A 24,615-nucleotide genomic window follows, 5' to 3' on the forward strand; every position below is an offset into this window, starting at 1 on the left:
TGGTGGTGGAAGATTGGCTGCTAAGGACGTTATCTCGAACTTAGAGCTGAACATAGGTGCTGAAACGTTTAAGGAAAAATTGTATGTCATCGCTATAATAGATTTTGACATGATCCTAGGGATGGACTGGCTTACTCAAGTCGGTGCCACGATACTGTGTAATGAGAGAAAGATCTCTTTCCAAACCGCTGGAGATGAGAAGGCAAGTTTTCATGGCATAAGAATGGGAGAAAGAGTACCAGTGATTTCAGCAATAAAGGCCACGAAGATGATGAGGAAGGGAAAATGTCGGGCTTTCCTTGTCAGTTTGACAGGAGAACATGAAGCAAAGAAAGCGATCGAAGAAGTTCGCGTGGTTCGAGAGTTCAAAGATGTCTTTCCTGAAGAATTGCCTGGTTTGCCATCAGACCGACAATTAGAATTCACGATAGATCTGGAACCTGGAGCAGCACCAGTATCCAAGGCACCATACAGAATGGCCCCGCCGGAGTTACAAGAATTAAAAGTGCAACTACAAGAATTGTTGGACCTAGGTTTTATACGACCTAGAGTATCACCGTGGGGAGCACCAGTCCTATTTGTCAAGAAGAAAGATGGTTCACTAAGGATGTGTATCGATTATAGAGAATTGAACAAGCTCACGATAAAGAATAGATATCCTCTTCCGAGGATAGACGACCTGTTCGATCAATTGAGAGGAGCCGGTGTGTTTTCCAAGATTGATCTAAGATCTGGTTACCACCAACTCAGGATGAAAAGAGAAGACATCCCAAAGACAGCGTTTCGAACGCGTTATGGACATTACGAGTTCACCGTGATGCCTTTTGGTTTAACGAATGCCCCAGCAGTTTTCATGGACCTGATGAACAGAGTTTTCCATCAGTACCTCGATAGTTTTGTCTTAGTGTTTATTGACGACATCCTCATATACTCTAAGACTGAAGAGCAACACGAGGAACACTTGCGCATCATACTCGAAACCCTGCGTAATGAGAGACTATTTGCCAAATTCAGCAAGTGCGAGTTTTGGTTGAAGGAAGTGATGTTTCTCGGTCACATAGTGTCGACTGAAGGAATCAAAGTAGACCCTGCCAAGGTCGAAGCAGTCAAGAAATGGAAGGCACCATCGAATGTAAATGAGATCAGAAGTTTCCTCGGTCTAGCAGGTTACTACAGAAGATTCATCGAAAGATTCTCGAAATTGGCAAGGCCAATGACTCAGCTTTTGAGAAAAGGGACTAAGTATGTTTGGTCTGAAGCTTGTGAACGAAGTTTTAGGGAGCTCAAGATAAGACTAACTACTGCACCAGTGTTAGCAATACCAGAAGAGAATGAAGAATTCGTGGTATATACAGATGCCTCGAAACTAGGATTGGGTTGCGTATTGATGCAAAATCAAAAAGTGATAGCATACGCGTCTCGTCAATTGAAACCCCATGAGCTTAACTACCCAACTCATGATTTAGAACTAGCAGCTGTCGTGCACGCTTTGAAGATTTGGAGACACTACCTCTATGGAGTTAGGTGTGAGATCTTTACAGATCATAAGAGTTTGAAGTACTTCTTCGAGCAAAAGGATTTGAACATGAGACAACGAAGATGGCTCGAATTAGTAAAGGATTACGATTGCACCATCAGTTATCATCCAGGAAAAGCGAATGTAGTAGCTGACGCCCTGAGTCGAAAGATGAAAGCTAAGCTAGGGTATTTCATCACCCAGCAGAAGGAACTGATTCGTGACTTCGCCTCCCTCAGTTTAGAGATTGTTCATCCTCCGAACACAGTATCGGGTTGTGTAGCTGCCTTGATAGCTAAACCTGATTTGAGAGAAAGAATTGTGCAACCACAAAGAGAAGATTGGTTCTTGGAGAAGATGCGTCATACTGCAAGAACGAATGAAACGAAAGGATTCACTGAAGCCAAAGATAACGCACTTATGGTTGGTGAAAGATTGTGTGTGCCACATAAGGAAGAATTAAAGAACGAGATTATGAGCGAGGCTCATGATACTCCTTACACTGCACATCCAGGCAGCACAAAGATGTACCAGGATTTGAAGAAAATTTTCTGGTGGAAAGGAATGAAAAGAGATATAGCGTTGTTTGTGGAACGATGTCTCGCTTGTCAACAAGTGAAGGCTGTGCATCAGAGGCCGTATGGAATGCTGCAACCACTACCTATCCCCGAGTGGAAGTGGGAACACATCAACATGGACTTCGTCGTAAGCTTACCGAGGTCGGCACGTGGAAACACTGCTATTTGGGTCATAGTGGACCGATTATCAAAGTCAGCGCACTTTCTGCCAATTCAAATAACTTTTGGATTGGAGAAACTTGCAAAGTTATATGTCAAGGAGATAGTACGCCTTCACGGTGTACCTGTATCTATCACGTCAGATCGTGACACCAGATTCACATCGCGTTTCTGGAAAAGTTTACAAGAAGCAATGGGCACTCAGCTGAACTTCAGCACAGCGTACCACCCTCAGACTGACGGGCAGTCAAAAAGAACGATTCAGATTCTAGAAGATATGTTGCGAACGATTGTCGCAGACAAAGGTGGAAGTTGGGAGGATTTGTTACCTCTCGTGGAATTTGCTTATAACAACAGTTATCAAGCAACAATTGGAATGGCTCCGTATGAGGCTTTGTATGGCCGAAAATGTCGATCACCACTTTACTGGGATGAAGTGGGTGAAAGAAAGCTATTAGGTCCTGAACTGGTCCAACAGATGGTTGAGAAAGTCGACCACATCAAGCAAAGAATCAAAGAAGCTCAAGATAGACAAAAGTCTTACGCTGATAAACGCCGATCAGAGTTAGAATTCAATGTTGGGGATCGAGTTTTCCTCAAAGTTTCTCCCTCAAAGGGAGTTATACGTTTCGGAAAGAGGGGCAAGTTACGACCCCGTTATATAGGACCTTTTGAGATCCTAGATAAGATAGGCCATGTAGCCTATAGGTTGGCTTTGCCACCTATAATTGGAGACGTACACAACGTGTTTCATGTCTCTCAGTTAAGAAAGTATGTGTTTGATCCAAAACATGTGATTAAGCACGATGAAGTGGTCCTAGCCCAGGACTTAAGTTATGAAGAGAAACCAGTCCAGATACTTGATCGCAAGGTTCAAGTTTTACGGAACAAGAACTTTGTTCTTGTCAAAGTGATGGAACCATCACGGGATGGAAGAGGCCACATGGGAACTTGAAGATTCAATGAAAGTCAAGTATCCCGAGCTAGATTACCAAGGTATGTAATTTCGGGGACGAAATTTTCTTTAAGGAGGGAGGGATGTAATACCCCGTTTCCTCGAGCTAAGTTTAGAATAATTTTGAACTTAGAATTTAGATGATTCACGCCGGATTGAGAAAAAAGAATTTATTTTAATTCCAACAAAAAAATGATTTACAAAAGCATTTGTAAATTTTAGTCATTAAATTTATATGCATTGCATATTTATTTGATTAAGCATTCAAGCATTCCATGAGTTGGGATTTATTTTTTTCTTTTGGGCCTTATGTTTATTTACCTTTGGTTGATAAATGAGAGCCCAAACCAATCTTGACAAAGCCCAACCCATCTTGATTCCTAGATATTTTTCTCCATCTCCACCGCCTCACTATTCCCCCTCTTCAAATACATATATCTTCTCCGCTGCACTCTCTCTCTCATTTCACTCACTTCATCTCTCTCTTTCCAATACCGAAGAGAACTCCAAGAACAGCAGCAACCATAGCTCTCGATTCACCCAGCTTCCAGCAAATTCAAACCAAGGTTTCACCTATGAACTCCATCGCCCTTTGTTCATGTTTTTGTGTGTTTATATGTTTTAGCATCATAACTGTTAAGTGAATAAGGATAAAGGTAGAGTCTTGATTTAAGTTACTAAAAATCGATCTTTGAGTGTGTTGTTTTGTGGAGTTTTGGGTGGTTCAGTCGAGTTTGGATGTGAGTTGAGGGTGGCGGCCGTAGCTCACTGCGGTCGCCGGAAATAGAGGGAGGTGACGGTGCTTCACCGTTGCCAAGAAGGTAATCGGCATGAGTTGACTTGGTGGGCTGAGAAAGAAGGAGTCATGAGCTGTACTGTTAGGCTGAGAATGAGATAATCGTGAGGTGTTCAGAGGTTAGGGGTGAAGAGCATAGCAGAGTAGCGAGAGTGCAGAGCTGGAAATCCAGAGCTAAAAGCCAGAGCTGGAAATTCAGAGCTAACCGTCAGAGCTGATCACCAGAGCTGGAAAGAGCAGATCTGGAAGGCAGAGCAGAGCTGGAAGGCAGAGCAGAGCTGAAGGCCAGAGCTGAAGGCCAGAGCTGAAAGACAGAGCTGAACGCCAGAGCTGAAGGCCAGAGCTGGAGGCCAGAGCTGAAATACCAGAGCTGGAGGCCAGAGCTGAAATACCAGAGCTGAAGGTCAGAGCTGAAACGCCAGAGCTCGGAGGCCAGAGCTGGGAGGCCAGAGCTGGAAGCTAGAGCTCGGAGGCCAGAGCTGGGAGGCCAGAGCTGGAAGCCAGAGCTCGGAGAGAAGAGCTGAAATGACCAGAGCTGGTTTACATAGTAGAACAGAATGGAGTAGAGAACTTGTGCATATTTAGTAAAAACTTTTTATGCTTAATTATGAAATGAGTCATGCATTGCATCATGTTTTAATTGGTTTTATTTATAATTCCAATTACAAAAGAAGGATGAGTAAGAATATTGTTGGTGTTCTTAACTCAAGAAAAATATTTTCAATTATTTATTCTATAAATTTTGAAAACCCGGCTAAGTGAATCATAGAATGTTAAGTACTTTACTGTGACTTGAGTTTAGATTAAAGAGACCTATTAAGAATAGATTTCTTGTAGGTTTTAAACGTCAGGAGGATTAGCACTGCTTTTCCGATTCAGAGATAAAGTTTAAACGACAGGCTTTGCCTAAACAGGTGGGTTTTTTTTTTTTCCAAATGTATGATTTAGCTATTGAGCTTAAATGATCGTGAAATATAAACTGTTTATCCAATAAAATGTTTATGTGCACTCTGCTCTATTTAATGCTCGCCACAACGAATCAATTGAGGTTCTCTTATAGCCTAAAACGTTATTTGAGAATTGTGTACACCGTTAGCTGACTCGGTGGGTTGATCTCCATTCGGGCACTAACTAAGAGGCGTTATAAGGGTGCTTGCTGGATGTGTTCCGAAGCATGTAATGTAAGGGCCTGTCTGGGTAGCATCCCGAGGTCAAAAGTAAACTTGTCTGGGTTACGCCCTCAGTTCAAGTAATGGGAGAAATGGATCCGTCGGTGGCTAAAAGGTCCGGGATCATAGCGAGTAATAGAATTGAGTGTGACATCTGCGCGCAAAACTAAGTATATATATATATGAAATGTTTTAACATGCTTAGAAGTTCTTTCACTTTAAAACCTTCTAAGTCATGTCAAGTACGATTGGATAAACTGTTCTTCAGGTTACGAAATGTTTTAGAGTTGCAGCCCACTAAGTACATTAGTACTTAGCCCAAAAATACTTTCAAATGTTTTTTTTCAGGTTAGTGGCTGGTGCTGACGGGGCGAGCTGAGGCTAGGGTTCAACTCCGTATTTTGTCCTCCGCTGTTACATTAGCTCTTTTATCTTTTATCTCTCTAAACATAAGACCTTTATGTAAATCCTGAATTATGTTCTTATCGAGCTTAGACTCTCAACTTCTATATATATTTTGTTGAGCCGAGACTATTATTTCACAAGTATTTCATTCTAAATGTTGGTTATCAGAAGCATGACACTAAACTTGTGATCCTGAAGTTATTATGTTTGTTGATGGATTCGTATAACTTGAATACCTGTCTTTCTTCATCCAAAGGGGCTAAGCCCGATTGTTATCCCTTTTATTCGGATTTCACAAGGATTCTTCCTTGTTCATTTTGATGATTAGTCGTACCCCAATTATAGTTATTGTTTCAAGAATTGGGGTGTGACATCAGGCGGCGGGACGGCGGGGGTCAGAGGGTGGGCGGTGGCAACGGGGTCAGGCAGCGACGGTCAAGGTTTGGGCGGCGGGGGTCAGGGGTGGGGTGGGGTGGGGTGGGGTGGGGTAGGGGGAGGGGGCTGAGTGTGAGTTGGGGGCTGAGTGTGAGTTGTGTGTGTTTTGTGGTGTGTGTATTTGATTAGGGTTTAAATTTAGTTATACATTTTAATTAGATTAATTAATTAGATTTAATTAAAATAAATATTTTCATTTTAAATAAAGTGACCATTTTTAATGGGACAAACCAAAATGAAAGGTGGCCACATTTATTGGGGACGAAGGGATTATTTTCTATTTAATTAATTTGTGGATGGCCACAATGCCGCTGCTGTTTAAGAAATACTACTCGCTTTGTTAGATTTTGTGCTCATATAATCTATCTTCAAAAATCCGAGTCGAAGATTTGGGTGATAATTTCCATAAATCCGGTGGATTAAAATATTGAAATCAGTGTTTAATTAAAATTAAAACAATTTTTTATCTTAATTTTGATTGCGATCGTAATTGGCCTCCAGCATTCCGGGATTGAAATAAGGGAAATTACGACCGGCAATTGAGATATGTATGTGATAATCCTGGCCTCTCATCACCCTCGTCTCGCCTCTCGCTCACACCCAATTTCGGCTCTGGCCACATCAACTGCCTCGTTTCTCCTCCCTCAAGCCGCCGCCGTTTGCTACTCTCCTTTTCCGATTCTGCCGAGCAACAACAGCGGCATCTCCGGCTCCGATTCTCGACCAACAACATCCCCCTATTCCCTGCTTCGGCTGACAGCACCAGCCAAACACCATTCATTTAAGTATTCCTTCTTATTTCATTTGATTCTCTGTTCTATCTTCTTATTTCGTCTTTCACTATCTCATATTCTTACAAAAGTAAAACTATGATATATTGGGCACTCATACCTCAGGATATAGAAGATTGAAAAGGGGTATCTAATGTGAGCTCGATATAATTCTATGTTGTATTTTCTGGGAATATGGTGAAGAAATTACAAGTATTGGGCACTCTTACCTCAGGATATAAATAAGTTGAGCTTCATTAAAACAGATTGTAATATTCTTTAAAATTCATTAAAACTGTTTTTAAAAGTGAAATTTATGTTTCTATTAATAGTTTGTTTCCATGTAGTGTGTATTGGTGAGTATCGGGGGCTTGGTGGTTGGTAAATAGATGCTTGTTTTAGGAGTTACATGACATCTACTATGAATGAAAAACACTGTGCTTTTTCGTAGGAATGGAGGTTGGGTGTCTGTATTCCCATTTCAGCACAACTCCTTTCTCGCATTGTAAAAGGACATGCCTCAAGTTCGACTATCTGAAATGTAGCACACGGCGAGGTCTTAGTTCATTTGATTCTTTAAAGGTATTTGTATTTTGAATAATGCTTTCCTATAACTTCTTGATTCACCTCCACCTAGCAATGCATCATTATCTGTATCAAGTTTTGCTTTACTTTTATGCAACCCACTTCTCCTGTGAGCTTAGAAGTTGCTTCTGATTCATGTTTTCTGTTTTTCTGCAGAGCACTTCCAATACACTCTGCCAATTGAACTTACGAATCTCATTAGAGAAGTCAAGTCACATTCGAGCTTTGATCATTAAGTGCGACCATCCTCAAAATGCAGATTTTCCTCGTTATTATTCTAAAAAAGAAAAGAAACCATTTCCTATACCTATTATTGAGTTACGGCGAAATGCCAGGGAGAGGCTGAAAAACCGTAATAACCAACCAAGAGCACCTGTCCCACCTCCAAAAATAGGGTTGGTGGTTAAAAGACTAATTCCTCTTGCATACAAAGTGTTGAATGCGAGAACAACATTAGTTAACAATCTCAAGAAACTTCTGAAAGTGATGCCTGTCAACGCCTGCAAGTAATTCTCTACCCGATGCATGTTTTATTCTGCATTTTTACAATTGATGAAATCAATGTTCACTTTTGTTTGTTCATATGGATTCAATTTTTTGTGTCACAAATTAAAATAAATGAGTCAAATCTGGACTTCCTTTTTCTTTTCACTGAATTTTATAATAATCTCAGTTGTGATGGTGTCATTGGTAATTTCTGATAGATCATCTTCCTAGGACTATTACTTTTTCTAACTTCTGATTCTCTCTTAACAGTAATATCTGATTCTTGTAGGTGGTGTAATGAAATTCATGTAGGTCCTATTGGGCATCCTTTCAAGTCTTGCAGAGGATCACGAGCTTCCATTCGTAAAGGGGCTCATGAATGGGGTAAAGCAGATGTCGAGGACATATTGGTACCACTTGAGGCATACCACTTGTATGATCGTCTTGGTAACCGTATTACTCATGATGAGAGATTTTCTGTCCCAAGAGTTCCCGCAGTAGTTGAGCTCTGCATTCAAGCAGGAGTAGACCTGCCTGAATATCCTACCAAAAGAAGAAGAAAACCCATCATACGCATTGGAAAAAAGGAGTTTGTTGATGCTGATGAGAGTGAGCTGCCCGACCCCGACCCAGAAGCTCCAAAGCCAGAAATATTGGCTGAAATACCAGATTCTGAAATTGTACCACCATCTAGCAAAGAAGATATAACATTGCTTGCTGAGGAAACTCTACAAGCATGGGAAGAAATGAGAGATGGAGCCCGGAGGTTAATGAAGATGTATCCTGTAAGAGCTTGTGGTTACTGCCCCGAAGTGCACATAGGCCCGAGTGGACACAAAGCCCAGAACTGTGGAGCTCATAAGCACCAGCAGCGTAACGGGCAACACGGGTGGCAGGCAGCAGTTCTTAATGACTTAATTCCCCCTAGATACGTGTGGCACGTACCTGATGTTGATCAGCCTATGGAGAGGGAGCTCAGGAACTTCTACGGCCAGGCACCTGCAGTGGTTGAATTATGTGTACAGGCCGGTGCTGATGTGCCTGAGCACTACAAACCAACCATGAGGTTGGATGTGGGAATTCCTACAAATGTTGGGGAAGCAGAAATGGCTGTTTGATATCTTTCCCATTTCAATGCCAGGTAAGTTTGTCATCAACTAGTTTATACAACTGTTAGTGAAAACCAATTATATATATATGACAAGGTATCAAGAAAGAACATCAACTCTCTCTCTTTGTTAAGTTGTTTTGCTCCAAACAGTACCAGTGGTCAGAGAATTTCATTGCTTGAAACATTTGAAAAATGATGGTTGAGAACAGGAAAAGTGAAATAAAGTTGATTATATCTGAATTACAACCGACAAATCCGGTCCCTTTTTCTTCATCAGCCATTGCCAGAAGCTGCAGATGAGAGTTCTCTCCGCCAACCACCACCACCCTGCAGCGGCTCCTGCCCCATTGTCCCTGCTCAGGCAAGTTGGCGTTGTGGCCTGCGCTGCAGTGGCTTTAGCTTTAGCTCTTGTTTAGGGCCTTCACTTGATGCACATTAGTAAAAGTTTCATAGTTTAGAAGTTTGTATTTCAGATTTTAAGACGTTGTGCCCTATTTCAAGAATGCTTGTATTTCGTTTAATATAATCATTTGTTAATTTCTTCTTTCTCATTAATGTACAATATGCGTCAAGCGCGACATGATTTTTTTATTTCAGTTCTTAGAGAACAATACTTTTGTAGCATATATGCGTTGGGGCATATGCAGAAAAAAATGTTATAAGACTATTTTTTTCTTGTTTGAAATTTCAAAAAGTTCTGTTTCATTCAGTTTTGGCATATGCAGAAAAAATTGTTATAAGACTATTTTTTTCTTGTTTGAAATTTCAAAAAGTTCTGTTTCATGCAATTTTGATGTAATAGGAGCTATGCACTGATATTTTGTACAAAATACTAATAAAATTTGATGATTTTACAACAAGAAGAAAGCAATAAATTTTGATTGTGAGGGCTTAAGTAAAAAGTACTACCTCCGTCTCATTATAAGTGGCTCAAAAAAAATTCGGCACAAGAATTAAGGAGGTGTAAATTGATTAAAAGTGGTAGGGCCTAACCTTTTTCAAAGTTTAAATTTTTCTATTTGTGAAAACAGACCCCTTATAGTGGGATGGAAGGAGTACTAAATAAAATAAGAATGAAGAATTATTTTCAATCATTCAATTATCAAGATTTGCAGTGGATGCACATCATCTTATTGAATGAATGCATGCAATACTTTTAATGATTCTCACGTTTTCACAAAAATTGTAATTCTCGCAAGAACTGCTCTATTTCTCTCTCTCTCTCTCTCTCTCTCTCTCTCTCTCTCTCTCTATATATATATATATATATATATATAGAGAGAGAGAGAGAGAGAGAGAGAGAAAGGTTAAACAGAGAATGCTAAATATTAATTTAGAGAATAGAGAATTCGTGAAACAAAAACGAATAGATGTATAAATTTGATGAATAAACCAATGTACTGCATAAACAGCAATTTGCCCCAGGTTCGAATCCTACTGGTGGCGAGTTTTTCTCTTTTTTTACCAAATACGTCTGTTCGTTAGTTATATTGATATGTTCGTAAAATGTATAGATTTGTTCAAAATGAAATATATAACAATTCTCTGTTTAACTTGACGTGTATATATATATATATATATATATAGAGAGAGAGAGAGAGAGAAAGGTTCAATAGAGAATGTTAAATATTTAGAGAATAGAGAATAGAGAATTCGTGAAAACAAAAACAAACAGATCTACAATTTTGACGAACAAATCAATGTACCGTATGAACAAGCATTTTGACCTGGGTTCGAATCCTTATGGGGGCGAGATTTTCACTAATTTTACTAAATACGCTGTTCGTAAAATGTATAGATTTTGTTCAGAACGAAATATATAGCAATTCTCTATAGAACTTGACCCTATTTATATATATATATATATAGGGAGAGGTTCAAGAAAGAACCATAAATAAAAGAAGACCGGAGAACCATTTTCAGCCATTCGATCATCAAGATCTACGGTGGATGCATCATCTTGTTGGATGAATGCAGATCCTGGGTTCGAATCCTGAAGGGAGCATTTTTTTTTTTTTTAGTGCATTAATTTTAACAGCGAATGCATTAATTTTTACAGTGGATGCATTAGATTTGATGGTTCTCCCATTCTCACAAATAATGTAGTTCTCTCTAGAACCACACCCTATATATATATATATATATATATATATATATATATATATATATAGAGAGAGAGAGAGGGTGTGATTATAGTGAACATATTTGTCACTGTCACCGTCACCGCCCCCCCACCCCCTCCCCCTCCCCCGTGACCTCATGTGCCCCTACTGATCATAATGGTCCCTCATTGAACACTATATTGGCTAGGGTAATGGCAGTGGTGTATGGGATTACGGTTGAGCATGGTGTATGGTGTGGTGCTGATTGTTGTTCATACTAATTTTGTGCTCGCTTCATGGGTGATGGCGAGCTTAGAGGATGATCATCGGTTCCTTCGTGATGATATTCGTGAGATTTTAGTGATTGTGGATAACTTTTTAATTGGTACTCTCACCGTCCATAAAAAATAGAGCACATTCTTTGGGCACGAATTTTAATAAAATGGGTGGCTAGTGAAGAAAGGGTCTCACCATTGTATGAAATGAGTGGTTGAGATTGAATTAAAGGTGATTTGTTTTGTAATAAAGGGTATTTGTAAGGATAAAATATAAGAAAAAGAGGCAGGCCCATGTATTAAAAAAATCCCATTTTTCATGGACGTCAATTATGGTAATTGTGCCCAATTTTTTGTGGACAGATGGAGTATATCTTATATGTATAAATTAGCTAATAGAATTGCTCGTAATTTAGCACAAGTTATTAAAATATTGTTCAACCTATGAGATGGACTGATGACTTCCCAAAGAGGGATATCTTTGAACGGATGATACTACTTAATAAATTATGCATTTTTCATTTCAAAAATAAAAAAGAAAAAAAGAAAATCATGCATTATTATTATTATTATTATTATTATTATTATTATTATTATTATTATTATTATTATTATTATTATTATTATTATTATTATTATTATTATCTTTAATAAGATGAAATTATAAAAAAATGAAATAAAATGGTAAACATCTATTTCATTTGAAATTCAAAATTTGAAGTTAGAGCATTTCCAGTGGGGGTGCGTCGCACCGCGTTGATGCGGCGCGCTGGAGGCGGTCGTGCGTTAGCATACCCCCCAGCTCGCCGCGGGGACATTGTGGCTTGTCGGTGCTTTGAGGACGAAAGGTGTGGCGCGTGTTTTACACGTGGCCATGGAATCAGAATCCTCGTCTTCACCTTTAGGTGATAGTTCTTCCACAACAGGCTTCTTTCCAAATGACTTTTGATGGAACATGGAATTCACCCTCGAATGTAAAACAATAGATTGAAAAAGGACCTGTTGGAATGGATCTGCGAAAAATGAAAGGAACTCTACAGAACACAATTCGTCACAACTAAGTTCTAGAGATTTCTTATATTCCAGCCAAACTTATAACTATGAAGAAGATGATCCAGATTACAATGACTGAAGTGGTATTTATAGACACTACAAAGGAAAGGGTACAATGGTCTTTTTGTCCTTCGGACGCACTCTTCATGCACGGACGCCCTCTCGGTGTCATTGTCACGTTGATTGTCCTTTTCTAACTACTTTGCAGCTTTTCCATCTCTAACGAGAGATAGTTAGTAATCCTGCGCAGGCGTGTCCATGAATACCTACGTAGGTTGTTCTCTCCAGGGTTGAGCTTGTCTTCATAGAACTGCGCAGGTGAGGCTTTGAGCACGACTGCGCAGGCAGGACTTCATAAGGCCTCGAGCTGATAAATTAAAGTTCTAGATTGGACTCCTGACCTGTGCTGTCTTCTAGCAAACTCTCCCCCATTCCTTTGATTCTCATCATCTACATGCGCTGTTAGTTTTCCTCCAAATATATATAGTAATAAATATTATGAAATTAATCTTTGAGTACAATGTCCTGCGCTGATGAGGATCTTACCCCTCATCAACTTTGTAGACAACGGATCAGCCATAGCGATACTAGTACAAGTAAAATGCAGCAAACGAGTTCTGAAGCTCCGGTCAATTTGAACATTCCAGTTAAGTTATGCAACAAAATGTAGATTTTCCAGAATGTGGCAGTGGATCAGAAGTTTCAGCTCCTCCAAGTGTAGGAATATTAAACTTAATTAACATTTGATTTGCCCGAGGATCGTTTCTTTAATTATCTTAATTCACTATACATCGACTAAACCTAGCATGCATCTATTAATTTAAATACCGCACACAAGTGTTTAGAAATACCTGAAGAATTCGCATGAATTCATCATAAATCGCTAAACAGGTCAACTGACTTTAACCCTTCTTTTGAAGCCTAAAAAAATCTCCAATCATATTCTGCCCAAAAATAAAACTTCTTCTTTTTCGAAAGAGCTTTTCGTAGCCGCCTGTTTTGCCTTAATCGAAGTTCTGTAAACAAAGTTATGGTCGTTCTACAAAGTCTGCTAGAAAGTTATTTCTTGCGAAAAACTGACTCCAGCTCTGATCTTCTGGACTGTATTCAAATCAATCTCCGACGTCGGATGGATGATGATCTTCGAAGATTTCGCGGAGAAAACACCCACTCAACAAGCGTCGCTCAGCTCTCACACAAACCTAATATTCTGTAATATGAAATGATGTAATCCGTCTGATCTATTATGTTCTGAGAGTTGATCTACATTTATAATTATAAATATTATGTTCTGAGAGTTGATCTACATTTATAATATTAAATACAGAATAGGGGCCAAACTTATGAGTTGGACTATTTTTCTTCTACTGGGCTCAGGAGTCTTTTGGCCAGTCTACAAATCAAATACAAGGAATAAAGATGGGCTTCCAATGAATTAATTTTTATGATCTGCCCAGATCATAATTAATTCATAAATATTAATTCATTCCACTAGAGAATCAATATTGACTTACCCCTTTATTGCCGATGATGCCGATGATGAGTCGGGGCTTACGTTTACACATACCAGTATAGATAAATAGTCAACACAAACTACTTCAATCTATACTGCAGCCTAAAACAACAACTCGTCCTAGAGTTGTCTCGGTTGTGATCAATTTAATATCTCATATGGTTATTCCAATTATATGATTGTAACAGTCCGGCTCCAGACTTGACGGCTGTCCCCACAGACCAATACGAGTCTTTTCTAGCGTGTTTTGTCCTCACTCGCACGCTCCCCAAGAAACTTCCCAGGGGGGTCACCCATCCTAGAATTGCTCCAAGCCAAGCACGCTTAACCTTGGAGTTTCTTCCACGTGGGCACCAGAAAAGAAGATGCATCTTATTGAAATGAGTAGCACCTATCAAATCATTTAAACTCTCCTCGAATATGCAGTCCCATACCTGCATATTCTCGGAATCCCTCTCGTTCAGGTGTGTTCCGGTTCATCCCTGCGCCCCTCCGCTTGGAAGTCTTAACCGGAGCCGCTCCTTGTCCGTGCCTCTTTGCATCGGCGATCACTCTGTACTTCGTCCCCGGGCGTCACAGGCCCGCCACCTGCTCCTAGGGTTGCCACCGGTTCAGGAACCACCGGTTTCGGGCCCGAACCGGTGATTCAAGTTCAAAAATTTCATGAACCTAAACCGACCTGTCTAAAATTTGAAGGGCCGGTTTTCGGACCCTGAACCGGTGGTTCCGGGCCGGGCCGAAAACCGGCGGTTCCCGGGCTGAAAACCGCCGGTTCACGGCCTTTTTCTTTTTTTAAATTTTTTTTATTCTTTTTTATGAAATTAAATGATTTGTGATGAAATTTCAAAAAATTTTATTTTACAAGTGTTGAAAATTTTCAAAATTATTAAAGTTAAGTATTGTATTATTAAAATTATTCAAAAAATTCAAAAATTATTAAAATTTCAAAAGTTGTAGGTTATTATATTATTTAAGATTTTTAAGTTGAGTAATTTCAAAATTATTAAAGTTAAGTATATATATACGCAAAATTTAAAAAATACAACATATATTTATAAGTTATTATATAAGTTATATATTTATAAGTTTTTTTTTTTACATTTGGGAGAGGGGGAGCAATGGGGTTTGATCCCTAGACCTTATAAGTTATAAGTTATATATTTATAAATTATAAGTTATAAGTTATATATTTATAAGTTATATATTACATGAATAGAAGTTATATATTTATAAGTTAAGTTGAATCCCACATTGAAAAATGTAGGATATGAATTTGATTTTTTTAAAAAAATTCGGCTGGAACCGGCGGTTCAGGGTCGAACCGTCGGTTCGGACCACCGGTTCAGGGTCGAAATATATGTGAACCTAAATCGGCCCTTTAACGTTTGGCTGTTCGGCCCTGAACCGGCCCGGTGGTCAACGGTCCGGGCCGAAACAGTTGACCACCGGGCTGGTTCAGGGTCGAATCGCCGGTTTCGGTTGGCCCTTGGCACTACTACCTGCTCCCTCTGTCCGCTCGGAACAGCACGACAGCGGTCGAGACCATAGCGCCGCCGCTCCTGTCTCCTCCTTCGTCGGCCACCGTGGCGCGCAGCGCCGGCGGTACTGCTGCTCAACGCAGAGGGTGGCGATGGCTGCCTCGCTGCTGCCGTCGGCCAGGAGGTGAAGGAGATGAGGACGGGCCGGTGGCACTAGCAGGCGGCGAAGAGAAGGACAAAGGGGAATGGGAGGCGAGGGCGAGAGATGAGGGAAGAAGGGAGATAGGAAGAAGGGGGAAGGGAGAGGAGGCAGGGCCGCTGGCACCGGCGGCGGCATTGCCGTCTGGTGGCGGTGGCAGGAGGAAGACCAAGGATGGGAGAGAGGGGAAGGAGAGAACTGCTGTGGGGGAGTGTTGGCTGCGTGAGTGGTGTTTGGAGTTGTGTGGGTGTGAGTTTAAATTAGGGGAGTTGGAAGAGTGGGCTTGGGCCAAGAGGGAGTTTTAATTTAATGGCTGAGGTTATTGGGGCTTAATTTTTATTAAATAGATTGGACTTTGTTTTAATTACTTTTAGCAATTCAAGCCTATAATTACTCTTTTAATTATCATTCCCACTTCAGATTTTGCTAAAACTTTGAATAATTTTCTCATGTTTTATTAAATTATTTTATAAATTCAGTTAGGCCCTTATGTTTTATTATTTGAATTTATCTGACTAGATGCGGCGCGACTAGGACGTGAACTTTAAATTCTTGCAGTTAATTTTCAAAGCTCAAATTTCAGGTGTGGGATTTATTTCAGTACATGTTGTGGTTAATTCTTGTCCATCTTAATAATATGTGTTATGATGTATATTTTGAGGATATCGCTAGGGGCCCGTAAAAAGGGTCCAGGACTTCACAGTCCTTGGATTGCCACAATGCGATTTGAGGATTATGTATCGCTAGGGGCCCGTTAATAGGGTCCAGGACGGAAAGGTCCTTGGATTGCCACAATGCGATTACATATTACAGGGTTGCAACCATTATATTGAGGATGTCGCCAGGGGCCCGTAAATAGGGTCCGGGACTTTAAAGTCCTTGGATTGCCACAGTGTGAATATTGAGGATATGTATGAAATGGCCATATGTGTTACCGTTTTATTAACTTGGACAATAATTGCATGTTCTCACACTGAGTGTACCCTGTATGCTCATCCCATATTTAACATTTTCAGGTTTTAAAGGTCGGAGGCACGTGGAAGGTCGAATGGCGAATCAAATATTTTGAGTTTAGCTATACTTAAAGATGTTATGTTGAGTAAAATGTTTTAAATAAAATATTTATTTCTTTATTTTCACATTAAATATTTATTTATAGTCATGATTTTCCGCGTGCATTTTCATTTAAATTTAAAATGGATTTGGGTGTCACAATGGTCTTCTGTGATCTACAACATGCCATATAATCTGCTTATGTAGAGATAATTAGACATACATATGCAATTATGGACAATTCAGATCAGAGATTAGATAGTGAAATTAGAGATCATTATATACAAGCATAAAAGTTCTTACTTTCAGTATACAAATCCAAGAATCTCCCACTTATACTAAATAAACTTTTAGTATACAATGTGTCTATTTACTAAACACCTAACACTTCTCTCACTTATACTTAAAGTTTTCTAAGTGGGTGGCATCAATCGCATTCCCATCTTTCAATGACCATTTGCGATAAGCCTTTTGTGAAAGGATTAGTAAACTTCTCCAATATGTGTTAATTCATTCTATGAGCACATAACCTCAATTTACGAATAATCGTATAACTTGGTATTTACTCTCTATGTATTTGACGGTTGACCCCTTGTGGTTCTTGGATTCCTTAGAGTTTACTATGACACTTGAGTTATCACCAAAGTGATTATCTCACGCAAATTAGGAACCACTCTTAGATCTTGAAGATAGTGGTCAAACCAAAAACAATTTTTACCTCCCAAGGAAAACACATAGCTCGAGGTAATTTTTCTTTGTTCCGTCTGCCTGGAAATCCGACTCCGTATAATCTAAAAGGAACTAAACTGTCTACCTTGTAAATTATCTTTATTCTCTAGCCAGGGACTTGAGAATATAATTTACCACAGTCCAGTGTCCTTAACTAGGACTATATTGATAACAACCATGCTAATTGCATAGCAATCCATACATGAGGCAACCCATTGCTGAAACGTAGGATACTGGCTTCATTTCCTTAACCTTAATAGGCATCTTAAGACACATGTCTTTAGATAAAGGAACACCATATCTAAAAAGTAGTAATCCTTTATTGGCGGTATGCATGCTAAAACGAGCATTCACAGTATTAATGTAAGACACTCGAGATAAGCCCAACATCTTTTTCTTGTGATCTCTTATAACCTTGATCACAAAGATGTATATATTATACCTCCTTAGTCTTTCATCTGAGACTATTTGGACAACCATTACTTTATGTCTGACAATAACTGCATATTGTCGCCAATTAGGAGGGTATTATACATAAAATGCAAGGTAAACCACATCATCGATGACACGAGATGCTTCTTTCCTTCTCTCACGTAACATTAAGGTTGCTGGATGTCCCTACCTTCTCCAAGGTAACGGTTTTTAGAAAAATATTTTTTTTACATCCGCTTGCCAGACCTCGATGGTTGAAGTAAACTGCTATGAGTAATATGGTTCGAATTCCTGAGCATGGCAATTGGCGAAAAAAATTCATCATAATCTATACCCTCACACTAAGTATAACCTTTTGCCACCAATCCAGCTTCGAAAGGTATTAAACTGAATTAATACTCGACTTGTCCAAGGATCGTCTCTTGGATTATCTTAATTCACCATACGTCGATTAAACCTAGCATGCTCCTATTAATTTAAATACTGCACCGATGAGTTCAACAATACCTGAAGAATTCTTAAAAATTCATCAATTCGCCACTGAACAGGTCAGTCAACTTCAACGCTATGTTTGACCCCTCAAACGACCTCTAATCGTATTTTTTTACAGAAATACAACTTCTTCATCTTTGAAAAAGCTTTCTGTGGCTGCCTATTTCACCTCAATCGGAGTTTTGTATAGGAAGTTATGGCTGTTTTTCGGAGACTGCCAGAACTTGATTTCCTGCGAAAATCTGACTCCAGCTCAGATCTTCTGAACTGTATCCCGCTCAGTTCCCAACGTTGGATGGACAACGAACTATGAGAACTCCCAGAGAATTCGACCCCCCCACAGTTGGCCCCATCCTTATTGCTCCGCTCTCTAAAATCCTAATTTTTGTGTGTGTTATTTTGAGAGCATATATTTGTATTTAAAACAAAACACAGACTTAGGGCCTTAATAACTGTAATAGGCGACTCCTACTGGGCTCAGGAGACTTTGGGCCAGTCCAGGGATCAGATACAAGGAATAAAGATGGACCTCAAATGAATTAATTCTTATGATCAGCCCAGATCACAATTAATTCATAAATATTAATTCATTCCACTAGAGAATCAATATTGACTTACCCCTTTATTACCGATGATGAGTCGTAGACTTATTAGACCTCCGTATTTAAAATATCCGACATCCATTAATTAATTAAAGCTCTGACAGCTTATATTAATTAATCTATTTGTAATCCTTAAGTAGTACCACTCAACCATTATTATTGCGTCTGAACTTAATCAACCTGCAGGGTTTAACGCAATAAACCTTTTGAGCTCCTTAAGGGGATGCCATTATCCTATACCGGATACGGGTACTAATACAGATAACCAAATATCATATATTAACCGCTATTATCCAAGATACAGAGTACTCAAGTTAATATACAACTCTCACCCATAGTAAATCAAAGTGATACACGAATCAACATATATATTTGAAAACTTATTAGTATTAAGAACTTATTAAGTCACCGAGATCTTGATCCTTCACATATGTCAGATAGAAGAATACATCTCACTGTGATCCTATCAATACGTTACGACGTACCAGTACAAACAAGTAGTCAAGACAAACTCCTTTCATCTATACTGCAGCCTAAACCAACGACTCATCCTAGAGTCATCTCGACTGTGATCAGTTTATATCTCTTAAGGTTATTCCAATTATATGGTCTTCTGTGATCTACAACACACCATATAATCTACTTATATAGAGACAAATGACATACATATGCAATCATGAACACAATCAGATAGGAGATTAAATAGTGAACTTAGGAAACATTGTATACAAGCATAAAACGTTCTTGCTTTCAGTATACAAATCCAACAATCTCCTACTTATACTAAAGCAAACTTTTAGTATATAATGTGTCTAAATACCAATCACCTAACACTTCTCCCACTTATACTTAAAGTTTCCTAAGTGGGTGGCCTCAATCGCATTCCCATCGTTCAATGACCATTAGCGATAAGCCTTTTTGTGAAAGATTAGTGAATTTCTCCAATATGAGTTATTTCATTCTATTAGGACATAACCTCGATTTACGAATAATCGTATAACTTTGTACTTACTCTGAATGTGTTTGACCCCTTGTGGTTCATGGATTTCTTAGAGTTTGCAACTGCACTTGAGTTATCACGAAGGTGATGCTCTCACGCAAACTAGAAATCACTCTTAGATCCTGGAGGTAGTGGTCAAACCAAATGGTTTTTACCTCCCAAAGAAAATACATAGCTCGAGGTAATTATTCTTTATTCCGGCCAGCTTGGAAATTCGAAACCGTATAATCCAAAAAGAACTAAACTGTCTAATTGGTAAACTATCCTTATTCTCTAGTCAGGGACTTGAGAATATAATTTACCACAGTTCAGTGTCCTTAACTAGGACTATACTGATATCTTACAATCCATACATGAGGCTATCTAATGCGGAAACGTAGAATGCTGCCTTCATTTCCTCAACCTCAATAGGCATCTTACGACATATGTCTTTAGATAAAGGAACGTCATAGCTCAAAGGTTGCAATCCTTTCTTGGCGGTATGCATACTAAAACGAGTATTCTCAGTATCAATGTAAGACACTCGAGATAAGCCCAACATCTTTTTCTAGTGATCCCTTATAACCTTGATCACAAAGATGTATACTATACCTCCTTAGTCTTTCATCTGAAACTATTCGAATAACCACTACTTTATGTCTGATAATAACTCCATATTGTCGCCAATTAGGAGGGTACTACCTACATAAAATGCAAGGTAAACCACATCACCGATGACACGAGATGTTTCTCTTCCAACCTCACGTAACCTTAAGGCTGCTGCACATAGATGTCCCTACCTTCTCCAAGGTAACGGTTTTAGAAAAATATTTTTGACATCCATCTGTCAGACCTTGATTGTTCAAGAGAGTTGCTATGGGTAAAAAGGTCCGAAATCCTGAGCATAAGAATCTGGCGAAAAAACATCATCATAATTTATACCCTCACACTGTGTATAACCTTTCGCCACCAGTTTAGTTTTAAAAGCTACGACCTTGCTCATTCGGACTTATCATTCTCTTGTATACTCACTTGCAACCTATGGCTTTACTGCCTTTTGGTAGCAAGATTTTCTAGTATACACCCTTTTTCTTAATGGATTGCATTACTGAATCCATTGAGGCGTGCCAGGAATAATCATTCTCGTCTCCCACTAATTCCAAGTAGATATCCGGATCGATTTTCTTATATTCACTATCAAGGACCGAATCTAAAGATTCTCCCAAGAACATAAATCGATCTGGTTGTCCCACAACCCTCCCACTACAATGGAGTTGTGGTGGCACGTATATGTCAACAGTGTGTGCAGTGTCTTGTGGTACAAACTCTTGCACACTTGGCTTGGGTTATGGAATCGCCTGTCTATTGCCTTCAATTTCTTGAAGCACAATATCTGACTTGGATGAATTATTATTCACATAGTCCACTTCTAAGAATCGTTTGTCATTGCTAATAACCACCTTCTGATTCTTTAGGACTAATTGCAAAGATGCATAACTCATCATCGAACATATTTTTCCAAGAGTGACCTATTTCTTCCCTCCACCACACCATCTTATATAGGGATTACATGGTGTAGTAAACTGGGTTGGAATCCCAAACACTGACAATGAATCAGAAAAGATCATTCCTAACACATTATTGGCCCTTTATCCCATTTTCCATGAATAACCCGGTCTCCATCTTTTCCTCTATACAGGATTCGCAGGTTCCAAATCGTACAACCTGGATTAAATCCAACGTACTATTTAGACACGAGCCTTTGGATCTTATTAAGATGGATGTGACCTAATCTAGGGTAACAATATGTGTAAGATTCTCATGAGAGATTAGCCTTAACATTTCTCTTACTTTTGTTCGATGATGTACATGCAATATAAAGGTATTATGTAGACAAGTTATAGTATAAAGAGAGATGTTCAAAATACCAGAATAGACAACTTTGTCATTTCTTATGATAAACACCACTATCAAAAATGACATAAGATCCATCTATTCAAAATTTTAGAACATGATAAGAAACTCTAAAAAACCAAACTATGTCTTTAGAACTTAAAGATAAGTCTCCAATTGCAACAACTGCGACTCTAGTCACGTTGCCTATGAAGACAATCATCTCATCACTTCTCAGCTTCCTTGTCAGCTTAAAAAGCCATGCAAGGTGCAACAATCATTATCAGTTTCTCTCGTTATCCACTACTCACAACTGAGTAGAAAACGAGCTGTCATGTCTCAGTTACTATAGCAAGTGAAGTACCTTAACCCTTTGCCTTGAGTATTGAAAAAAAAATCTCCAATACTCAATCTTATCACACCACTACTCCCACTATTTCCCTTGTCTTTCTTGCCCCTTGGGCCCTTCTTCTTCCCGTATTTCGACGAAGAAGATGGCCATCCTTTGGCAATAACAAGTGCTTGCACATCTCTTTTCCACAACTTCCTTAGCCGTAACTAGAGCATTCAATAACTCAAAAAGGAGTATTATCTTTCTTGTTCATAACAGCGTTGAGACAGAAGTTCTTAATTAAAAGACTCGGGAAGAGAGTTCAGGATAATATCGACTTTTGCCTCACCGTCGATGCTCCCACTGAGCAAGTCAAGTCCGTCAAACAAGTTTTCCATGTGCATGACATGCTCGTACACGGAGCTATGCTCGCTCATAAAAATAACAAGATTACTCTCATCAAATTTAAACGAGCAGCTCAGTCCGACTCTCCGAACGTTTTCTTGAGATTCAGCATGATGCTAAGAGCATCGTCCATGCCCTGATGTTAGAGCTACAAGATTTGTGACATTATTCTCATAATATAGCATATAACCACATTATTCATCTTATGTCACCTTTTATGCAATTCATTTTTCCCATCAGTTAACTCATCATTCGGACAGATAGAACGTGGAGTAGTAAGAAGTACAAAATTTGTGCTAGTTTGTGATGAAGATAAACTCCAAAATGCGTTTCCATATATATATGGATCGGTTAAAGACTTTGTGCAAGAATAAATAAACAATAGGAGGCATAGACATATCTGAATAAACCAACATAAAAGCACATAATTCGTAACAACAATATTGAAACATCTTGATAAAATAATATTGATTGAAACCTCCAACTGCCCAAGGAATCTCACGAGTAAGCCACGTTAGTGTGGACGTTTACACATGAACCCCTCAACCAGACTATACACCTAGTCGTTTAATTTCAATCCATGTCAACTTAACCTTTTGACAAAAGAAATTAATAGTTGGACCTTAACTAGACCATATCATATTCAAGAAGGGACTCTGTTGGGGAGTTGTACATTGTACTTGATACGATATCTAAGCAATGACCACAATTTAACCTTGACAATTAAATTCTCGAAATTGACATACTCACAAGGACCATGCCACTTTCAATTTAATTTCTTGGTTATCTTATTTAATTTCATCCTCTAAAGTACTTGTGAAAATCATACGAGTAAGTCACGTTAGTGTGGATGTTTACCGCATAACTCCCACTACTTAAATGGATTTAAATATTTTATTTAGAAATCTCAACTTGACAAACTTGTGAAAAGACAAATGTGAAGTAAGCCACGTTCGTGTGGACGTTTACTCACATTGTTAATCACTTTGTCTTGAGACTGCTTGTGGAGGCCTAAATTATTTTAAGAATAAAAAATTATTAGGTAATAACCAAATAATTTTTAATCAACTATAAAATTATAAAACTGCTTAGTCTTTTTCTTTCAAAAGGTTTGATCATGCAAAATATCACATAATCCTAAACATGCTTTTCTAGAACTCAACATGTAAAACATGCTCGCAGAAATTCTAAAACATGCTTAATAAATACGATAAAATCTAGCATGCTCGTCTAAGCGCAATTAATAAACAAATATTAACAAACCAGGATATGCAACTGCGATATCCAAAGCACTTAAACATCCACTACATGCTCTTGCATAATTAAAACATCCACGACATGCGAAGAAAAATAAAATAAAATAAAAAAATTCTTCGTGACGCATTCGTGGAACTCCATTCTAATCTATTACATTTAACATAAAAGAATAAAACTGAAAGCTCGGCCCAAAACTGCTCCATTGGATCACGAAGAATTTTATATTGCATGTACATGATAAACATGCATTTTTACCTCTTGGTGTGTCATATTTGATGTTTAGTTATGAGGATTTTGTGTGTTTGATGGTTTATTTGAGCTTATATTGCTTTATGGTCAAGATCTTGTCACTTGCTTGTTATTTGAACGAATTTTCAGAAATAATGAAGTACGATTTGGAAGAATTGGCTGAAATACAAGTTGTAGTTTGTCTTGAGAGGAGTTCATGAGCGCAAACGGATTGTAAATCGGAGTTCGGACGAGGGAGAATGAGTCAAAACAAAATTTCTGCGCAAAGCATAAAAGCTCTGTCTCAGCATGCGGGCTAGGCGCGCAGCCGCGACTCGGGCCGCATAACAGCTCAATTTTTGCGCATTTTTGGAGTTATTTCAGCTATTTTTCGATCCTACACGGTTTTGACCTATATTTTAAGACCTAGGGCATATAAATACTCCCCAAAAACATATTGAAATCACCTTTTATCATATTTTATTTTTCCTGAGAACTGAGAGAGACGGAGAACGCATCCTGTCACGACCGGACCTAATTAAGGATAATTAAACGGGGGAAACCGTGACTAAGGGAGGGAGATCAGAAGCGGGGTAGAAATGGGGATAATTAAACAAGGAAGGATCATA

General features: G+C 38.9%; 1 protein-coding gene across 5 annotated transcripts; it reads left to right on the top strand.

Moving 5' to 3' along the window:
- Positions 1-6,456: 6,456 nt before the first annotated feature.
- On the top strand, positions 6,457-9,516 carry LOC131011551 (APO protein 2, chloroplastic-like). Of its 5 annotated transcripts, none has more exons than XM_057939320.1 (5): positions 6,484-6,798; positions 7,235-7,365; positions 7,525-7,874; positions 8,144-8,995; positions 9,175-9,516. In XM_057939320.1, exons 2-4 carry the CDS (start codon positions 7,237-7,239, stop codon positions 8,970-8,972), a joined length of 1,308 nt encoding a protein of 435 aa, XP_057795303.1. In that variant the 5' UTR covers positions 6,484-6,798; positions 7,235-7,236; the 3' UTR covers positions 8,973-8,995; positions 9,175-9,516. The 5 variants fall into 5 exon arrangements, with proteins under 5 accessions (XP_057795301.1, XP_057795300.1, XP_057795304.1 ...); XM_057939319.1 differs by having other exon boundaries at positions 6,485-6,798; positions 9,243-9,516; XM_057939317.1 differs by having other exon boundaries at positions 6,458-6,798; positions 8,144-9,516.
- The last annotated feature ends 15,099 nt before the right edge of the window (positions 9,517-24,615 follow it).

Source organism: Salvia miltiorrhiza, chromosome 2, assembly GCF_028751815.1.
Source record: "Salvia miltiorrhiza cultivar Shanhuang (shh) chromosome 2, IMPLAD_Smil_shh, whole genome shotgun sequence".
NCBI classification, from domain to species: Eukaryota; Viridiplantae; Streptophyta; class Magnoliopsida; order Lamiales; family Lamiaceae; genus Salvia; species Salvia miltiorrhiza.